Source organism: Anastrepha ludens, chromosome 4, assembly GCF_028408465.1.
Source record: "Anastrepha ludens isolate Willacy chromosome 4, idAnaLude1.1, whole genome shotgun sequence".
Classification (NCBI taxonomy): domain Eukaryota; kingdom Metazoa; phylum Arthropoda; class Insecta; order Diptera; family Tephritidae; genus Anastrepha; species Anastrepha ludens.
In genome coordinates, this window is record NC_071500.1 from 24,356,392 (window position 1) to 24,375,121 (window position 18,730).

Here is an 18,730-nt window from a genome sequence, read left to right on the forward strand (position 1 = left end):
GCTGGCCCGCCGCATTTAATTAATTCTGCTATGATACCATCTTCTTCACTCGCGTTGCCACTTTTGCACTTTAGCGTACGTATTACAGATCCAACTTCTTCCATGACAAGGGCCGTGATGTTCAATTCCGCTCAGTAGTACGACTGTGATAACTTCTACGCTACTTACGTTCTTGAGTACATTGGGGAAATAATCCTGCCAGCTTCGCAGAATTTTCGCTGGTTTCTGGATTTTCTCATGCATTTTTGTTTCTTTGACAGATGAGCTCAATTAAATTTCACGAATTCCGGATCGGTTTTGTTATTCGTATTTTCTATTTATAGTCAGAACTATTTTGCCGAGTGCGTCGATGCAGCATTTTTTGTCTCGCCTCATTTTTGGCCATTATTGCAGTCTCGTATTCTTCATCACATCATATCTCTCTCCGGTCGTTACGGCGGACTTCAATTACTTCTGTGGCAGTCTCATTTAAAGTGTTATTTTAACTAGTTACTAGGAAATGTCGATAGCACCGAAAAAATCAGTTGCTTTTGGCTATTATGTAACCTGGTTATTTTTAAGTTGATATATATTGATACATATATATCTATAATTGACGCTAGCAACTTTGTTGGTTAGGAGCTTCTCCTCCTATTTGCAGCGTGCGTCTTGACGTTATTTCACAAATGGAGGGACCGACTTCGAACGATAAATGGTTCTCAACCCATTCGGCCAAGGCGCTGTCATATAAATTGCAATTATTTACAATACACGTCTTATATTTTAAAAAGTCTCTAAGAATTTTATATTTTTAATTATAATAAAATATTGTACCAGGTATTGCATCAGTATCAGATTTTAGTAAAACTGGGCTCTCAGTAAAAGAAACAGCAGAGTCGAGTTTGTTATCATCTGCATAGAGCAGGAATTTAGGGTGCAAGAAGCAAGTAGCGTTGTCACTAATAAAGATAACGAATAGAAACGCATACTTTAATCCATTTGAAAAATGCAAAATGAAATACTCACTTAGAATCCACCTCTAACCTTGCAAGACAATTCTTAGTGAAAATGGTAAGGTTAGATATCAGCATATCTTTCACAAAACCTATTTGTCTATAAATTGAATCGTCGTCATAATTGAACACACACATATTTCTATTCCTTACTTTATGTAATCTTCAGTTTTATTTTAATCTCGTTCGGTTCATCAGGATATTACCTATTTCTTCAACACAGCAACGGCGGGAGCGGCAGCGACAACTGGAGCAGCAGCATAAGCAGCTGGGAAAGCGGCGGAGTGAGCAATAGAGTGAGCTGAGTAGCTGCTGGCGTATGGCGCAACGTAACCAGCATAACCGGCGTGGTAAGCAGCGGCCACTGGAGCAGCGTAGGCAGCGGTTAAAGGAGCGGCTACGGGAGCAGCATAAGCAGCGGCCAAGGGAGCAGCTACAGGAGCAGCATAAGCGGCAGCAACTGGAGCGGAGTACGCAAGAGCGGCAGGTGCAGCCAACAGACCGGGCTTAGCAGCACCGAAGGCAACAGCGAAGAGAGCGAGGAAGCAGACAACGAACTGTTGGAAGAAAGAATAAATTTTAACTAATACTCAATTTGTTTTTTGTCAAATGTTTCATTAAACTTACCAATTTGAACATTTTGTAGGTTTTGGTTTTTGTTGAAGATTAGACTTCTTTACAATCGAAGAGGTTTGCGAATTGTGATGTCAATTGTCAGCAAACCTCTAGCTTTTATACGAATACCTAATTATGCACAAATTATGCCCATTGTCGTGTTCGCACCATTGAACCTTGAAGGCACGGGGTTGAACTACCAAGCAGGTGCCGAAAGCGTAAAATAGTTGAAGAAATTTAACGTTGTAGTTCAAAGTCATTGTTCATATTCGGCAGTCGATCTCTTTACTTACATATACATATTTACTCGTACAATTGATCACCACTTTTCATTTCATTGCCTGTAGTGACTGTTCGAATATTCGTTTTCGGTGCGATTGGTGCTTGCGAAGGGCATGTTAGCATAATTTTAAAATGATTTTGCAGACATGGCGCAGTGTTAATTGGATATGTCAATTCAAGGTATATATTGAACTATGAGCGATTTTTTCTTGATAAGTGGTGGGTTGTCTGTAGATGCGTATCACTGTAGAACCCGTCTCAGTAGTAAATTTGTATCTCCTTTTTACCATTATGTAATAGGGAACATTTTTGGAACGACATCAAGACACACCCCTCCATCAGGTGGAGGAGCTCTCCCAAACTCCCAATAATGGGTATAAGCGCCAATAAGACGAGAAAAGGTATAAGTCGGTTTTGACGTTGGTTGGTAGCCGAACATATACCAACGAAACCTATAATTTCTTCTGTGCTTGCCGAGGCAGTCGATTTATATTACATACCCCTAAGAATGCTTGCATGTACCACCTATACATACATATGTAGCCCATGTTTTTGAATAACTTTTCAATTAAGTAATGAAAATGTTTGAGTAATGAAAATCTTTATTTCTTCCCTCACGCGCACCATTGTTTGTCTGTATACTGCAGCTGTCTAGTTCACAAATGTAAAATACTCGTATGATTGACGTACGACACCATTTGTAAAAATTTCTTTCGATATGGTGATTAATTTTGTCCCACCTTGTATTAATATACACATTGGCATAGATAAAGACGCAGTTCAAAATATAACTAAAAAAAGTAGAAAAAATAATTTTCATACCTTTTTTAATATAATAAACAAACCCGAAACTATAACTTTTCATTCTTCCTTTTAAACCTTAATTGAATACATTTGCAAGCATTGTTATCCTTTTAGCTCTTCATGACTTCTGTACGTCTTTCAAGCTAAATAAAAGTTCACCGTCGTGAATGAGCTAAAATTGAGCTATTTTAGAAATTGACTAAAACATTTCGGGCAGAGTTTTCTAAATCCGACATGCTAGTACTAAACGGCCTAACCTTCGTGCCAATCTCAAATTCTCACAGAATTAATTAAACAATCAAAAAAACCTGCCATCAATCTCAATTCCATACCTTAAATAGTCAGAGATAGAACTAAGGTCCTTCAAAAGGGTCTACCTTATTTAGTCTTGACATTTTACCATGGTAACTTAATGTCGGACGCTGTGTGGGGAGAGAAAAACATCTTCAGCGAGGAATCTCAAAATTGCCAAATTTGGAGCGAGGAAAATCCACGTAAAAACATTCAGGTACCTCTACACTTTGAAAAATTCACTTTTTGGTGTGTATTTTGGGTCCGGCAGTGCTATGGGTTTCTATTTTCCCAAAAATAAAATAAGATTGCACCGAGTTACGGGGTATAATGAAAAACGAATTGAAATTGTTAAATTTTTTTAGTCACGTAATTTTTTCCTTCTTATGAAATTTTACCCCCCACTAGTTGAGCCCGCAATCCGCCTACAAGTGACTTCTTTCATTTTAATTTTTGTTTTATACCGCTCCGCTGTAAACGAATATGTTGATGCGAGACTACCATTTGGTAGTGCCCGGGTATGATGCACCAATTGATAGAATGAGTTTTTTTCGAATAGCGGTCGCACTTTCAGTTTCAAGTTTCACTTCAAAAAAAAATGTTTTCTAATGGTGTATATAAGGAAGTGTAAACTCATAAACACAAAATTTTATCAAGCAGACTTTTAACTCCCAGAGTTGGTTCAAATCGTATCGACGATTTTTTTTTTAAATTAACAGTTAAAAACAAACGGACATGCAACCACGTATGTAATCTTTAATCAAATATCTGCAAAACTGTTAAGTTTGCCATATAATCAAATTAATCAGAAACGAAAAAGAAACGAAATCAAAAACATATTGCCATTTCTGCAAAACCTTTTTAAAATTACACTAACATGCCCTTCGCTAGCACCAATCGCATCGAAAACGAGTATTCGAACAGTCACTACAGGCAATGAAATGAAAAGTGGTGTTCAATTGTACGAGTAAATATGTATATGTAAGTAAAGAGATCGACTGCCGAATATGAGCAATGACTTTGAACTACAACGTTAAATTTCTTCAACTACATATTTGACGCTTTCGGCACCTGCTTGGTAGTATAAGCCCGTGCCTTCAAGGTTCAATGGTGTGAACACGACAATGGCCATAATTTGTGCATAATTAGGTATTCGTATAAAAGCGTGAGGTTTGTTGACAATTGACATCACATTTCTCAAACCTCTTCGATTGTAAAGAAGTCTAATCTTCAACAAAAACCAAAACCTACAAAATGTTCAAATTGGTAAGTTTAATGAACATTTGACCAAACACAAATTGAGTATCAGTTAAAATTTATTCTTTCTTCCAACAGTTCGCTGTCTGTTTCCTCGCTCTCTTCGCTGTTGCCTTCGGTGCTGCTAAGCCCGGTCTGTTGGCTGCACCTGCCGCTCTTGCGTACTCCGCTCCAGTTGCTGCCGCTTATGCTGCTCCAGTCGCTGCTCCCTTAGCTGCCGCTTATGCTGCTCCAGTAGCCGCTGCCTACGCAGCTCCAGTGGCCGCTGCTTACCACGCCGGTTATGCTGGGTACGTTGCGCCATACGCCAGCAGTTACTCAGCTCACTCAATTGCTCATTCCGCTGCTTTCCCAGCTGCTTATGCTGCTGCCCCAGTTGTCGCTGCCGCTCCCGCCGTTGCTGTGTTGAAGAAATAGATAATATCCTGATGAACCGAACGAGATTAAAATAAAGCTGAAGATTACCTAAAGTATGGAATTTGTGTGTTTAGTTATGATGACGACTCAAATAATAGGCCAATAACGGGCAGACTGTTGCCAAGCTATAGTATTTGAGTGTGTTGTTAGAGTTAAAATAGACTTTGCTGTTTCGCGTCTAATTTTCTCAAGTCTAATCTCAGCACGGCTTTGAGGAAAAAGGTCTGCTGATATCTAATCTTACCATTTGTACTTAAGATTGTCTTGCGAGTTTAGAGGCGGATTCTAAGTGCATCAAACTTATACAGACTTTGTGAAAGTGTTCGTTAGGGTTTATCATAAAATTTTACCGAACAAATCAGCAGCTGCAAGAGGATTTCATTCGGAGGAACTTTACTCTACTATTTCTATAACTGAAAACCCAGTTTTACTAAAGTCTGATATTGATGCAATACCAGGTACAAAATATTTTTTTACGATTAAAATATCAATTACTTAGCGGCTTTACAAAAGATAATACGTTTATTGTAAATAACTTCGGTTTATATGACAGGAATTAAGTAATGCTGATTTCCACATATTGAATATTAGAAATTCCGGGAGACAGGCTCACGTTCTTCGAACGGTAGTCACGCACCAACCCATTCGGCTACGTATTTGTTAGCTAATTTAAGGAGTCAAGCTCTGCCAATTTCTGCTGAGTCATCGAACATATAGTAGGTCATAACTGATTTGAAGCAGTGCTCGATATGAAATTCCGATCACATTATTCTCCAAATTAAAATAAATACTGAAAGTTTTTAATGAAAGCTTTAAACCCCAGTTTCATCTTACCTACTAATTATATTAAACACATCTTATATTTCTACTTGCGTTTGCATTTGAAAAAAAGGCAGGAGCCTCTACGCTATGGAAAAGTAACTGTTTGGTGTGTATTTTGGGTCTGGCAGTACCATAGGTCTTATTTACGCGAAAATAATAGTAAAAAAATTAATGATTGCCCTCACTTCTGCGAAGATGTATTTCAAGAGTATAGTAAGTAAGATATTACGTGAAGTACATATATGCCATTATAAGCTACAACTTTACTCCATCTTTCAAGCAGCATACGGATTCCTCTGGCAAAAGATTCGAGTTCTTTTGACTTGATCCATTCATTGAGCCGGTTTGTGATACTCTCGTAAGAAGTGAACCGCTCTCCAATAAGGGCTAACTGCATTTATCGGGACAGATAGTAATGCGAAGGTGTAATATCTGGGGACTACGGTGGGTGGTGCAAGATTTCCCAATTTAGGCTCTCTAAATATTTCTGGACCAATTTAGCAACGTGTAGCCTGGCATTGTCATGCAGTAAAATCAGTTTGTCATGTCAACCGTACCATTCTGGTCGCTTTTCTTTGAGAGCTCGATTCAAGCGCATTAGTTGCTGTCCGTAATGTTCGCTAGTGATGGTTAAGGAGTTCACAATAATGACATCCTTCTGGTCCCATTAGATGCACAACATAACCATTGAAGCATGCATTTCGAGTCTCCAACATTTTCGATGCTTACGATTATCATAATTGAACCATTTGTCATCGCCAGGGACGATTCGATGCAGAAAACCTTTTCTTTTGTGCCATTCAAGAATCATCTCACACGTCACCAAACGTTTCTCGATATCCCTCTGCTTCAATTGATGTGGCACCCAGTTACCCGGTTTCTGGACCTTCACCATCGCGTGCAAACATTTATCGACGGTTTATCTGTTAACTTCCAAGTCTTTAGATATATCATTAAAGGTTCGACCAGCGTCTTCATCCAATAAATGTTGTGGTTGAGGACCTTCGAATTTTTTCGGAGCTCCTTCGAGATCATTATCACTCACGACGAAATTGCCACTTGTTAAGCGTCGGAACCACTCTTTATAAGTTGTATTTGGCGGAGCGTGATTACCGTAAATATTGATCAATATACGACACGTTTCAGATGCACTTTTCTTTAAAAGGTAATAATGAAGCATGACTTCCCGCAAATGTTTTTTCGGGACGAACGTAGACATTTTTGACGTCAGTTAAAAAAGGATATTTTTGCGCTTCAAACAACTGGCTCGAGACCTCACATGTGAACCTTGAAATCACCAGTATATTACTAGAGCGGGCACACAAATATCAGATCAGTCCATAAGTTCGTGCGTTTTTTAAAGATGGTTTTAAAATTAATAAAAAACAGGTTGAAAGTATTTATTAATCAATAATCTATTTTTCTTCATTATTTACAATGTCTTCCCAACGTTTAGGCAAATCTTTAATTCCCTCCTCAAAAAATTGTTTGTCCTTGGAGCCAAAATACGCTTCGATATCCCTTTTTATAGCTTCTTTTGAGGAGTAGTTCTTGTTACTCATATGGAATTGAAGTCCACGGAAGTCCACCTTGTGATGCAATATCCGGAGAGTATGGTGGATACGGCATTGGCTCCCATCCGAGCTCGTTCAGCTTGCTTAATGTTTGCCTTGCGGTATGAGGTCTTAGGTTGTCGTGGTGAAACAAAACTTTGCGTCTATTCACTAAAGATTTTTGTTAACCACACTGCAGCAGAAGATGTTGCATTTTTACCACTTTTATAAAAAAAAATACAAAATATGCCTCTTATACGCGTTCGAAGATTCCATTTTATTTTTTAACAACACGTGCTTCTATCCACGATAAAAATCACTTGTATGCAAAATCGTACAAAAGTGTAATTATGGGTAAAATACGCACGAACTTATGGACCGACCTGATAGTATCAGCAGCGACACCTCTTTAACCAGAGCGGAAACTTATTCCCATACCCAATATTATAAATGAGGGCATTGAATATACAAAGATGGGTCTGTAAAAATAAATAGAAAAATGTATTCTGGCCACGAGTTATAATCTATAAAAAGCATAAATTGGTATACGATTTTACCCTGCCCTACCCCATACACAAACAAATGTTTTCTAATGATGTTTTTAAAACTATTTTTAGCTGTCAGGCTTGGTTCACATTTTATAGACGATCAACTTACGCTTTAACTAAAAACGAGAAAACACCGTTGCACCGTTGAACCAAAAGTTAAAGATAAATGTTTTTTTATAATTTTTAAAATCGAATATCTCGGAAACGGTTAAGTTGTGAACATCATGCAAAATAACCAAATTAATCAGAAATTAGCTAAATAATAACGACTTTGAAAGAATTTCCCGGTAACCCTGTATAGTCGCTAGAGGCTTCCTACTTGGGGCCCATCCAAAATTTTACTGAAGACTCTTTCGCCATGATAGACGCCATTTGATAAAAAAGTGAATTATGAATTCATTCATTTGCATTATAATTAGAAACTGACAACTAATCCATTTGAAAGCTAAGAAAAAAACGCATAACATATTTTCTAAAAATAAACTGGTATATACTGTGGATAAAAAGTAAGGTTAATTTATTTGTCAAACTTCGCGAGATAAAAATTCCCCTCTAGTTTTTTTTCAAGAGTTGGCAGCACTGTTAATAACATCTGGCCAACTTTCATGTGAATGTCATTATCAGTAATATATTTACGCTTGTGTTTACCAAACGACCAGGAGTGCATTTTTCGATTTTTATAATGTCTGATTTGATTGAGCAGAGAAGTGCCATCAAATTTTGTTTGCGGAATGAAATTTCGGCTGCGGAAACGTTTAGCATGTTGCAGAAAGCATTTGGTGATTCGACCATGTCGCAAACAAATGTCTATAACTGGTACAAAGACTTCAAAGAGGGTCGAGAACGTGTTGATGACTTGGAGCGCTCCGGACGACCATCGACGTCAACAGATGATCAACACGTCAATAAAGTGAAGGAGTTAGTGCTCAAAAATCGTCGGTTGACTTTAAAGACCTTACTGATTTGATCGGAATATCTGAAGGATCTGTGAAAACCATTTTGAAAGACCATTTGGACCTACGAAAAGTCAAATCTCGTTTGGTACCGAAAACTCTAAAATTCTTGGAAAAAAGTCGTCGCGTTGATGTGTGTGAAACAATGCTTTCAGACTATCAGGACAAGCTCAAGTGCATCATTACGGGAGATGAGACTTGGATTTATGCTTACGACCCTGAAACAACCGACCAATGAAACGAATATCGTGCTAAAGGCGAGGCCAGACCGAAAAGAGCACGTCAAAGTCGTTCAAAAATAAAGGTCACGATGACAGTTTTTTTCGATTTTCGTGGTGTGGTGCACTATGAATTCCTTCCACCTGGCCAAACTGTTAAAAAGGAATATTATTTGAGCGTTATGCGTCGTTTACGTGAAGCAATTCGTCTAAAAACACCAGAATTATGGGCCAACAACTCTTGGTTTTTGCATCACGATAATGCACCGTCTCACACTGCACTCGTTCTTCAAGACCATTTCGTCAAAAACTCCACGCATATCGTTCCGCAACCACCGTATTCGCCTGATTTGGCTCCGTGTGACTTCTGGCTATTCCCAAAACTCAAGATACCACTCCGGGGAACGCATTTTGAGTCGATTGAGGAGATAAAAGCTGAATCGAAGAAGGTGCTGATGGCTATACCGGAAATGGACTATTTGGCATGTTTCGGGGATTGGAAAAATCGTTGGCAGAAGTGTATTTTATCGAGAGGGGATTATTTTGAAGGGCATGAAATTGATTTACAAGAATAAATAAAGATTTTTCATTTTACAACCAAATTCACCTTACTTTTGGCCCACAGGTACTTTGCCAACAAAAGTTTTCTTCAAATGCACTAAGCTAATCTCACTGCGAAATTTTATACAATAGCTTCTTGGTTTTCTCGAAAATTTTTAAGAGTGAAGTCTAAACATTTGATTTCACACAAATTATTTCTCTTCAGACACCAAATCACTTTTTCTCGGAATAATTATTACCTTCGTTCACTCTCAGTGCTGGCAATCGAATACACTGTCGAAATGCGTCGAAACGATTCGACAAAGTACGAAAAGATTACTCTGATTCGATTTGGGGGCAATTTTGCCAGCAGATAAATGAAATTATAGCTCCGAGGTAATAAATATTTCCGAAGAAATGATGGGTTTGGTTGACTTCGTAAGGCTACCTACCATCAAACGTCAAAACCGGCTTATGCCTTTTCTCGTCTTATTGACGCTTATACCCATTATTGGAAGTTTGGGAGAGCTCCTCCTCCTGATAGAGGGGTGTGCCTTGATGTTGTTCCAAAAATGTTCCCTATTACATAATGGTAAAAAGGAGATACAAATTTACTACTGAGACGGGATTTGCAGTGATATGCATCTACAGACAACCCACCACTTATCAAGAAAAAATCGGTCTTAGTTCAATACACCACTTGTATCCACATATCCAATTAACACTGCGCCATTTCTGCAAAATCATTTTAAAATTATGCCAACATGCTCTTCGCAAGCACCGATCGCACCGAAAACGAATATTCGAACAGTCACTACAGGCAATGAAATGCAAAATGGTGATCAATTGAACGAGTAAATATGTATATGTAAGTAAAGAGATCGACTGCCGAATATGAATAATGACTTTGAACTACAACGTTAAATTTCTTCAACTATTTTAAACTTTTACTACCTGCTTGGTAGTTCAACCCCGTGCCTTCAAGGTTTAATGGTGCGAACACGACAATGGGCATAATTTGTGCATAATTAGGTATTCGTATAAAAGTTTGAGGTTTGTTGACAATTGACATCATAATTCGCAAACCTCTTCGATTGTATAGAAGTCTATTCTTCAACAAAAACCAAAACCTACAAAATGTTCAAATTGGTAAGTTTAATGAAACATTTGACAAAAAATAAATTGAGTATTAGTTAAAATTTATTCTTTCTTCCAACAGTTCGCTGTCTGCTTCCTCGCTCTCTTCGCTGTTGCCTTCGGTGCTGCTAAGCCCGGTCTGTTGGCTGCACCTGCCGCTCTTGCGTACTCCGCTCCAGTTGCTGCCGCTTATGCTGCTCCGGTCGCTGCTCCCTTAGCTGCCGCTTATTCTGCTCCTGTAGCCGCTCCTTTAGCCGCTGCCTACGCTGCTCCAGTGGCCGCTGCTTACCATGTCGGTTATGCTGGATACGTTGCCCCATACGCCAGCAGCTACTCAGCTCACTCTATTGCTCACTCCGCCGCTTTCCCAGCTGCTTATGCTGCTGCCCCAATTGTCGCTGCCGCACCAGCCGTTGCTGTGTTGAAGAAATATATTAGATAATATCCTGATGAATCGAACGAGATTAAAATTAAACTGAAGATTATATAAAATATGGAATAGAAAAATTTGTGTGTTTAATTATGACGACGATTCAAATTATAGGCAAATAGGTTTTGTGAAAGAAAGGTCTGTTAATATGTACCATTTTTACTAATGATTGTCTTGCAAGTTTAGAGGCGGATTCTAAGTGCATCAAACTCATACAGACTTTGTAAAAGTGTTCGTTAGGGTTTATCATATAATTTTACCGAACAAATTAGCAGCTTCAGGAAGATTTAATTCGGAGAGGAGGATTTCATGACATCGGCACTTGCTTCTTGCACCCTAAATTCCTGCTCTATGCCGGAACTCTACTCTACTATTTCTATAACTGAGAACCCAGTTTTACTAAAATGTGATACTGATGCAATACCAGGACAAAATATTTGATTACAATTAAAAATATAAATCTTATCTTTACCAAAGATAAGTGGTTTACTATAAATAATATAGTTTCGGGCTATTGGACTGAGTTATGTACTGCTGCTTTTTGCATTTCTAAACCCCATTTCCGGGGGTTGACTGCTACATTTTTCGCAGTTTATGCGCTGAGATGATAACTGGTTTTATTTACATTTTTCTTAGCACCCACTGGCGTTTAACACCGATGCCTAGGTAAACACCTTTTCTGCAAATATTTTTGTTGCATATTCGTGCTAAGGAGAACCGCGCCGTGAATTATATAAGCAATTTTATCAGATTATCAATCAAAAAAATCGTCAGATATGAAGATTGAGTTTGACAGCATGTTACATCCAGCTAGCACTTGGTTTAAAGTCTCTCTCTTTGAATCTTCTCATCGACTGAAGTGGTATTTCTGATTTACTATTTCAATAGATTACCGTTTTACTATTCCGAAACTGCGAGGTGTGTTCAAAAGGTATCGCGAATTTTGTGTTTTTTTCAAAAATTATTTATTTATTCATTAATATCTATTTTGCCCCTTTCAAAGTAATCCCCATAAGATATTATGTACGTGTGCCAACTTTTTTTTCCAATCTTCGAAGCACTTCAAAAAATCATTTTTTTATATTGTTCAGCTCCTCCTTCGATGCCGTCTTTATCTCGTCAATCGTAGCGTAGCGTCATCCTTTCATGGGCCTCTGCAGTTTCGGGGGCAAGAAAAAGTTACAGGGGGTCAGATGTAGGCGTCTGTGGCATCATTAGTGTGTTGTTTTTGGCTAAAACGTCGCGCACAAAGTCGTGCTTCGAGCTTCCATTGAGATTATTGAACTTTGGTTTCCACGTCATAACCATAAACTCATGATTCGTCACCAGTTATGACCCTCTGGAGCAAATTTGGGTCGTCGCGGACAGAGTCCAACATCTCATTAGCAATGTTCATGCGATGCTGCTTTTGGTCGAAATTGAGCAGTTTTGGTACGAATTTTGCGGCGACCCGTCCCATGCCCAAATCATTGAAAAAAAAATCGAATGGCTCTAGCCAATCAATATGTCTAGGTCCTCAGCAACTTCTCAGCAACTAATGGTGATTCGACGATTGGCCAATACCATTTTCTTCACTTGATCAATTTTTTCGTCTGTTGTTGAAGTGCTCGGGCGTCTGACACGCTTTTCGTCGTTCGCATCTTCTCGGCCTTCTGAGAACATTTTGTAAAACCGATAAACGTTGCTTTGGTCTAAAGTAGCCTCTCCGTATGACACAGTCAACATTCGGAATGCATCTGCGCAATTAAATCGTTTTTCACATAAAATTTGTTACTGGTTCTTTGATCCATGGTTTTGAATAAGTAAAAAACAAAGACGAGCCGAAACCTTTACAAGTAAAGCAGCTGTCAACAATCAACTGAACATTCAAAAAGGCCGAACTCGTCGGCACGAGTGAGAGACGTGAGTACTCACATATCGCCAGAAAAAAATTGAAATTCAAATGTAGGTTAGGGAAAATTCAAAATTCGCGATACTTTTTGAACACACCTCGTATACGATACCGCTTCATTTAAACTCTGCTAACAGGTTTTTTCTCCTTTGCATTGTATCTGTGATGCTGTTTTGCAGTCCCCTGTCGTTTTATTTCCGTTATGTTGAGATCACCAATTCCCCCAAAAACATGTTGAGGAACTACTTTTCCTTAAAGTATTGAGATCTTTCGATACTTTCTAAGTCCGATGGGCGTTTTAATATGTATGGAGAAGATTTCGACGCATTTCAAAAGGTTTGGTCGATTGTTGCGTTTGCTGCATAAATCCTCAATTCGTCTACATAGAAAGGGTGAGCCAGCCGGCATTTTCCAGAGTGTCCACCCTTAGCACAGAACCATACGCCAGCTCATTGTGAATATGTAGAGGATTCATACTAAGTGCAAACAAGAGTGGATTCAGGGAATCACCCTGGAACATACCATTACGAATATTAATTTCGCTTGTATATAGAAAATTTTCAGAACCGGATATTTTTATTCGTGTCCTCCAATACCGCATAATTTTACCTAAAAAATTTGTAATATTGGGGTTGAAGTTAGAAGGATAAAGTACTCCTATAAGCCAAGAATGTGGAACTGCTCATATGCTATCATCCGATCAATAAAAGCCGCGTTAAAGTTTCTGTTATGGTTTTTAGATTTGGCTAAGGACTATTTCGTCCCCTTAGTATAACAATAGCCTATGTGCTCATAGGCTATTATTTTTTTATTGAATTTTTGGATTCTCCATCGTCGATTTTATATGTGGTCAAAATTTTGTCAAATTCTAGTTCCACAAAGTGGGTCAAAACGTCATTCAAAAAATAATAAATATTTACAGACATAACTAGATTTGAGTGAGAGCTACTTTCGACAAAAAGTTTGAAATTCATTTTCTCAAAACATCAAAAAATGTATAGGCTATTTTAATACTAAGGGGACGATTTGATCTTTGATCAATTTCTCTTTACATCGTTTCTGCTCTTCTGAAGTGAATATTTTATAAATAACAGGCAGACAACGGTTTGGTCTGAATTGGGAAGGGTCACTTGTGTTAACATAATTTGGAGTCTTGTACCCTATGGTCTGAAAGTAGCGGGGATGTTTAATAGAGTTAAATTTCAGGCAAATTTATTTTATTTCCTTCAAAATATAACCCATCTGAAGCAACACACATGTGCCAACGTTTAACCCAGTCCTCCATGCACCCCTGGTAGGCCGACGAAGGGATGGCCTTTAAGTCCTTCGTTGTATTCTCTTTGGTCTCCTCTATCGACTGAAATCTCCTTCCACGAAATGGTAACTTCAACTTGGGAAGGAAAAAGAAGTCGCACGGGGCCATATCAGGTGAATTCGGTGCTTGCACGGTGGTATTTACTTGGTGTTTGCTCAGATAATCCAGCACAGTTTAGGCTCGGTGCGATGGCGCGTTATCATCATGCAAAATCCAAGAATTGCTTGCCCATATTTCCGGCTGGCCAGTAAGACACTAATGATCCGATAGCGCTAAAAAGTGACACACGTCTTACCAACATAAGAAAAAATATGGTTCGGTTGCCACGTGCGCAGTTCGTTTAAATTAAACATTCCCGGTACTTTCTGATAGGGTAAGTTGTGCCAAGTGTTGCAAAATCTGGTATTTCTTCTCCGACGCTCCGATGTTTATGATCTTTGTGAAGTGCACGACAAGTTTGTCATTTGCACATGTAACCTTTTTAAACCAGTACGCAGTTACATATTTTGTAAACCTGACATTTTAATTGTCTGAAGGTATCATATTTCCACCTATGAATGCTGTATTTTTCGTCGATGCTCTTCTATGCTCTTATCGAATCTTATCAACTACGCCAATTTATTGCATTTTTCAGACGGACTGGTTTTTATTTTAGATTTGGTTGATTTTTTCGAAACGCTTGTTAGTGATTAACTCAGAAATAGTTTTAGCAAGTACATAATTATTATCAAAATTAAATTCTACGTTCAGCATGTCTGGTAACACAACCAGGTTGTAATATTCAATCAACCTTTCCAGTGTTGCAGATATGTGAAGTTTCGGCAGGCACAGCAGGCTTATCACAGGCATTCCCTTACATTTAGCATAATTTTCCTCTTCATTATTGTATGAGCTTTCAAAATCTATTGACCCTGCTGTGTCGGGTTCAACGGGTTGAGGGAGATTCTGTGCATTCTCTGCAGCCTTCGCATCAGTTTGTGGAAGATTGTTTGGTTGCATGTGATTTGCTGTGTTTTCCATATATTCGATACTGAATTTTCTAGCTACTTCCTGTCCAAACTCTTTCTTTCTTCTTTCTGTGATGTAATTATGTCCGCGTATTCTTCTGGCCCTTGCGAATATTTGTCGCGAAATTTTCACGTAGTCGATTTTTAAAAGTCGTTCTGTGCTTTTCTAGTTTGATGAGCTGTATGTATGTGAGGAATATAATTAGTCTGGGACCGAGCTGAGCCACACTACAGAAGTGTATGATTGGAATTAAGATAAGAGTTATCCGACACTTGATTTACTATATACTGGGTTTGATTGAAAAGTAATGAGCCTTCCCGCACGGAGCGTCTGCCAAGCGATCAACCGAATCGGCTGGTAGGGGAAAATGATCGCTGAGCCTTCCCCTTCCACTAGAAACCGGTCACAGTTCGCTGCCAACAGCGGGGCAGTCAACATAGCTCCGCGCGTGAAAGCTGTTTTAAAAGTGTGTTAGGATTTTGCAGTGGCGAAAATGCAGCGATCGTTGGAGCAACGTTAATCGATCAAATTTTGCGTAAAGCTAAACAAAACGAGTACCGAAACCATTGGGCTACTCAAGGAGGCTTACGGGGACCAATCTCTGTCCAGTGCCCAGGAAAAACGGCGGCACAAGTCGTTCAAGGAAGGCCGGGAGGCGTATGTCGAAATCCAATGTCAAAACCATGCTGATCATCTTTTTCGACTCTCGAGGCATCGTCCACAAGGAGTTTGTACCTCCAGGAAGCACTGTAAACGCGGAATTTTACAAATAAGTGCTCCTTCAGCTGAAAAACCGCGTCGCCCGGGTTCGGCCCGACCTCGTCAACAATTGGACCCTTCATCACGACAATGGGCCGGCGCGCACCGTCTTCCTCTGCACCTCTGCATTGGCCAAGATGGAGGTTCCGGTGCTTCCCGACCCTCCCTACAGCCCAGACCTGTCCCCTCCGAGCTTCTTCTTGTTCCCGCGCCTGAAAAGAAAGCTGAAAGGGAGGCGTTTCAACTCCACCGAGGCGATCCAAAAAACTGTGACAGCCGAATTGAACGCGATTCCGGCGGATGAGTTTAAAAAATGTTTCTTGCAGTGAAAGGACCGCTTTTGAAGCCAAAAGGTTTAATAAAACTGCTTAAAAAAAATAAGGCTCATTACTTTTCAATCTAACCCTGTTATTATTATATGTTCCCATTTTATACTTGTTGATAGATGCAATAAAAAGCTTCTAACTTGAAGCACAGACGCTAACAAGATAGCCGGTCATTATGGAACAGCCGCTTACGGGTTTGCTTTTCCAGTGTTGGCTCGTAGCGGGATTTTATTTCTTCCGGGGACGCGTCCGATGGTAGACCGGAAACTACACACCCACTATTATTGTTGTGATGATTCTGCAATCATTCTTACTTAATGTCATACAGTATTTAAATCGGTTTAGGTTAAAACTACCCATAATTTGGGAAAGTGATGGGAAAAATTGTAAAGTCAAAACTTTCTCAAGCAGAGTTTTAACTAGCATCAGCAAAAACAAACAATAAGAACAAAATTGAATATCTGGAAAACTGTTAAGTTTGCCATGTAACCAAATTAATCAGAAAACGAAACCAAATTAGAAACCCCTTGTATCAACATATCCAATTAACACTGTGCCATTTCTGCAAGACCTTTTTAAAATTATGCTAACATGTCCCTCGCAAGCACCGATCGCACCGAAAACGAATATTCGAACAGTCACTACAGGCAATGAAATGCAAAATGGTGATCAATTGAACGAGTAAATATGTATATGTAAGTAAAGAGATCGACTGCCGAATATGAATAATGACTTTGAACTACAACGTTAAATTTCTTCAACTATTTTAAACTTTTACTACCTGCTTGGTAGTTCAACCCCGTGCCTTCAAGGTTTAATGGTGCGAACACGACAATGGGCATAATTTGTGCATAATTAGGTATTCGTATAAAAGCGTGAGGTTTGTTGACAATTGACATCACATTTCACAAACCTCTTCGACTGTAAAGAAGTCTAATCTTCAACAAAAACCAAAACCTACAAAATGTTCAAATTGGTAAGTTTAATGAACATTTGACCAAACACAAATTGAGTATCAGTTAAAATTTATTCTTTCTTCCAACAGTTCGCTGTCTGTTTCCTCGCTCTCTTCGCTGTTGCCTTCGGTGCTGCTAAGCCCGGTCTGTTGGCTGCACCTGCCGCTCTTGCGTACTCCGCTCCAGTTGCTGCCGCTTATGCTGCTCCAGTCGCTGCTCCCTTAGCTGCCGCTTATGCTGCTCCAGTAGCCGCTGCCTACGCAGCTCCAGTGGCCGCTGCTTACCACGCCGGTTATGCTGGATACGTTGCCCCATACGCCAGCAGTTACTCAGCTCACTCAATTGCTCATTCCGCTGCTTTCCCAGCTGCTTATGCTGCTGCCCCAGTTGTCGCTGCCGCTCCCGCCGTTGCTGTGTTGAAGAAATAGATAATATCCTGAGGAACCGAACGAGATTAAAATAAAGCTGAAGATTACCTAAAGTATGGAACAGAAGAAAGTGTGTGTTTAATTATGACGACGATTCAATTTATAGGCAAATAGGTTTTGTGAAAGAAAGATCTGTTGATATCTAAACTTGCCATTTTTTCTAAGGTTGCCGTGGAAGTTTAGAGGCGGATTCTAAGTGAGTACCACCTATGCAGACTTTACGAAAGCGTTCGGTAGAGTTTGTCATACGATTTTACTCAAGAAGAGGAGGATTTTGTTCTACTTTTCTCAAATGGATTAAAATGCCTGTTTGTATTCGCTACCTTTCTTAATAACATCAGTACTTGCTTCTTGCACCCAAAATTGCTGCTCTATGCATATGATGTCAAAATCTCCTCCACTATGTCTAGATCTGAGGACCCATTGATAGGGTGTCCTACTTAATAGTACTATGAACTCTTCGTGTTCAATTTCTGTTTCTCAAATAAAGTTTGGTAATTCAAGTTAAGGACCTATAAGTGAATAAATTCCCTCATAATCCGGGGCCGAGGATATCCAAAATTAACCTAGCTAGACCAAGTTATAGCCGATTTGAAAAGGGTAAGAGTAGGAACTGTGGGTATATTGCTGTCAATCAAGCAAAATAGAAGAGGATTTTGGACGAAGTTAAAGTTCTACCTGAGCTGTAATCGCTAGTTGATGATGATACTGATGATACGACGGCCCTCCCTCATGTATAAATATAATTAAACGGATACAAAAATTCTTTATTAAGTTGCGTTAAGGATGTAGATCTACGCCATAGTTAAAGGAAATCAAGTTTGTGTGTAATTGTGTAGTTAGGTAGGCGAAATGGTTGAAGTAGCACTCTGCCACTCCCTAAGCCTATTTTTATTCCATTATGAGATCTCCAATAGGCACATATCTACACCCAGCCAGAGCTGTTGATGTAATGGAGAAAATTGATGGGATATAGGTTGGGGCACTGCCCCAGGCTGTCGAAGTAAGGAACACCCAGTGACCTCAATAGTCTAATTGCCACACCCGGACGTTTACAGAGAAAGTGCTTAACAGTCATCTTCTCTGAAAGATTGATACAGCATACAATGGGGGTTAAATGGTAAAGCTGATTTTCTCGCCGGTAAACACTGCTACGAGCTTGGAACTTGAATGGCGTGGAGTCCCCTG

At 39.3% G+C, this 18,730-nt stretch overlaps 4 protein-coding genes across 4 annotated transcripts; 3 read left to right on the top strand and 1 right to left on the bottom strand.

The window, feature by feature from the left end:
* Positions 1-1,144: 1,144 nt before the first annotated feature.
* On the bottom strand, positions 1,145-1,687 carry LOC128860976 (larval cuticle protein F1-like). The gene is made up of 2 exons (XM_054098800.1): positions 1,620-1,687; positions 1,145-1,549 (listed from the first exon to the last, which is right to left on the bottom strand). The coding sequence occupies exons 1-2, from the start codon at positions 1,629-1,631 to the stop codon at positions 1,199-1,201; spliced, it is 363 nt and encodes a 120-aa protein (XP_053954775.1). The 5' UTR covers positions 1,632-1,687; the 3' UTR covers positions 1,145-1,198.
* A 2,484-nt stretch (positions 1,688-4,171) lies between these two features.
* On the top strand, positions 4,172-4,712 carry LOC128861690 (pupal cuticle protein C1B-like). Its single transcript, XM_054099993.1, has 2 exons — positions 4,172-4,250; positions 4,320-4,712. Exons 1-2 carry the CDS (start codon positions 4,239-4,241, stop codon positions 4,656-4,658), a joined length of 351 nt encoding a protein of 116 aa, XP_053955968.1. The 5' UTR covers positions 4,172-4,238; the 3' UTR covers positions 4,659-4,712.
* A 5,669-nt stretch (positions 4,713-10,381) lies between these two features.
* LOC128860738 (larval cuticle protein F1-like) lies at positions 10,382-10,871 on the top strand. Its single transcript, XM_054098451.1, has 2 exons — positions 10,382-10,441; positions 10,512-10,871. Exons 1-2 carry the CDS (start codon positions 10,430-10,432, stop codon positions 10,869-10,871), a joined length of 372 nt encoding a protein of 123 aa, XP_053954426.1. The 5' UTR covers positions 10,382-10,429.
* A 6,184-nt stretch (positions 10,872-17,055) lies between these two features.
* Positions 17,056-17,590, top strand: LOC128860739 (pupal cuticle protein C1B-like). The gene is made up of 2 exons (XM_054098452.1): positions 17,056-17,134; positions 17,204-17,590. The coding sequence occupies exons 1-2, from the start codon at positions 17,123-17,125 to the stop codon at positions 17,540-17,542; spliced, it is 351 nt and encodes a 116-aa protein (XP_053954427.1). The 5' UTR covers positions 17,056-17,122; the 3' UTR covers positions 17,543-17,590.
* Positions 17,591-18,730: the final 1,140 nt, after the last annotated feature.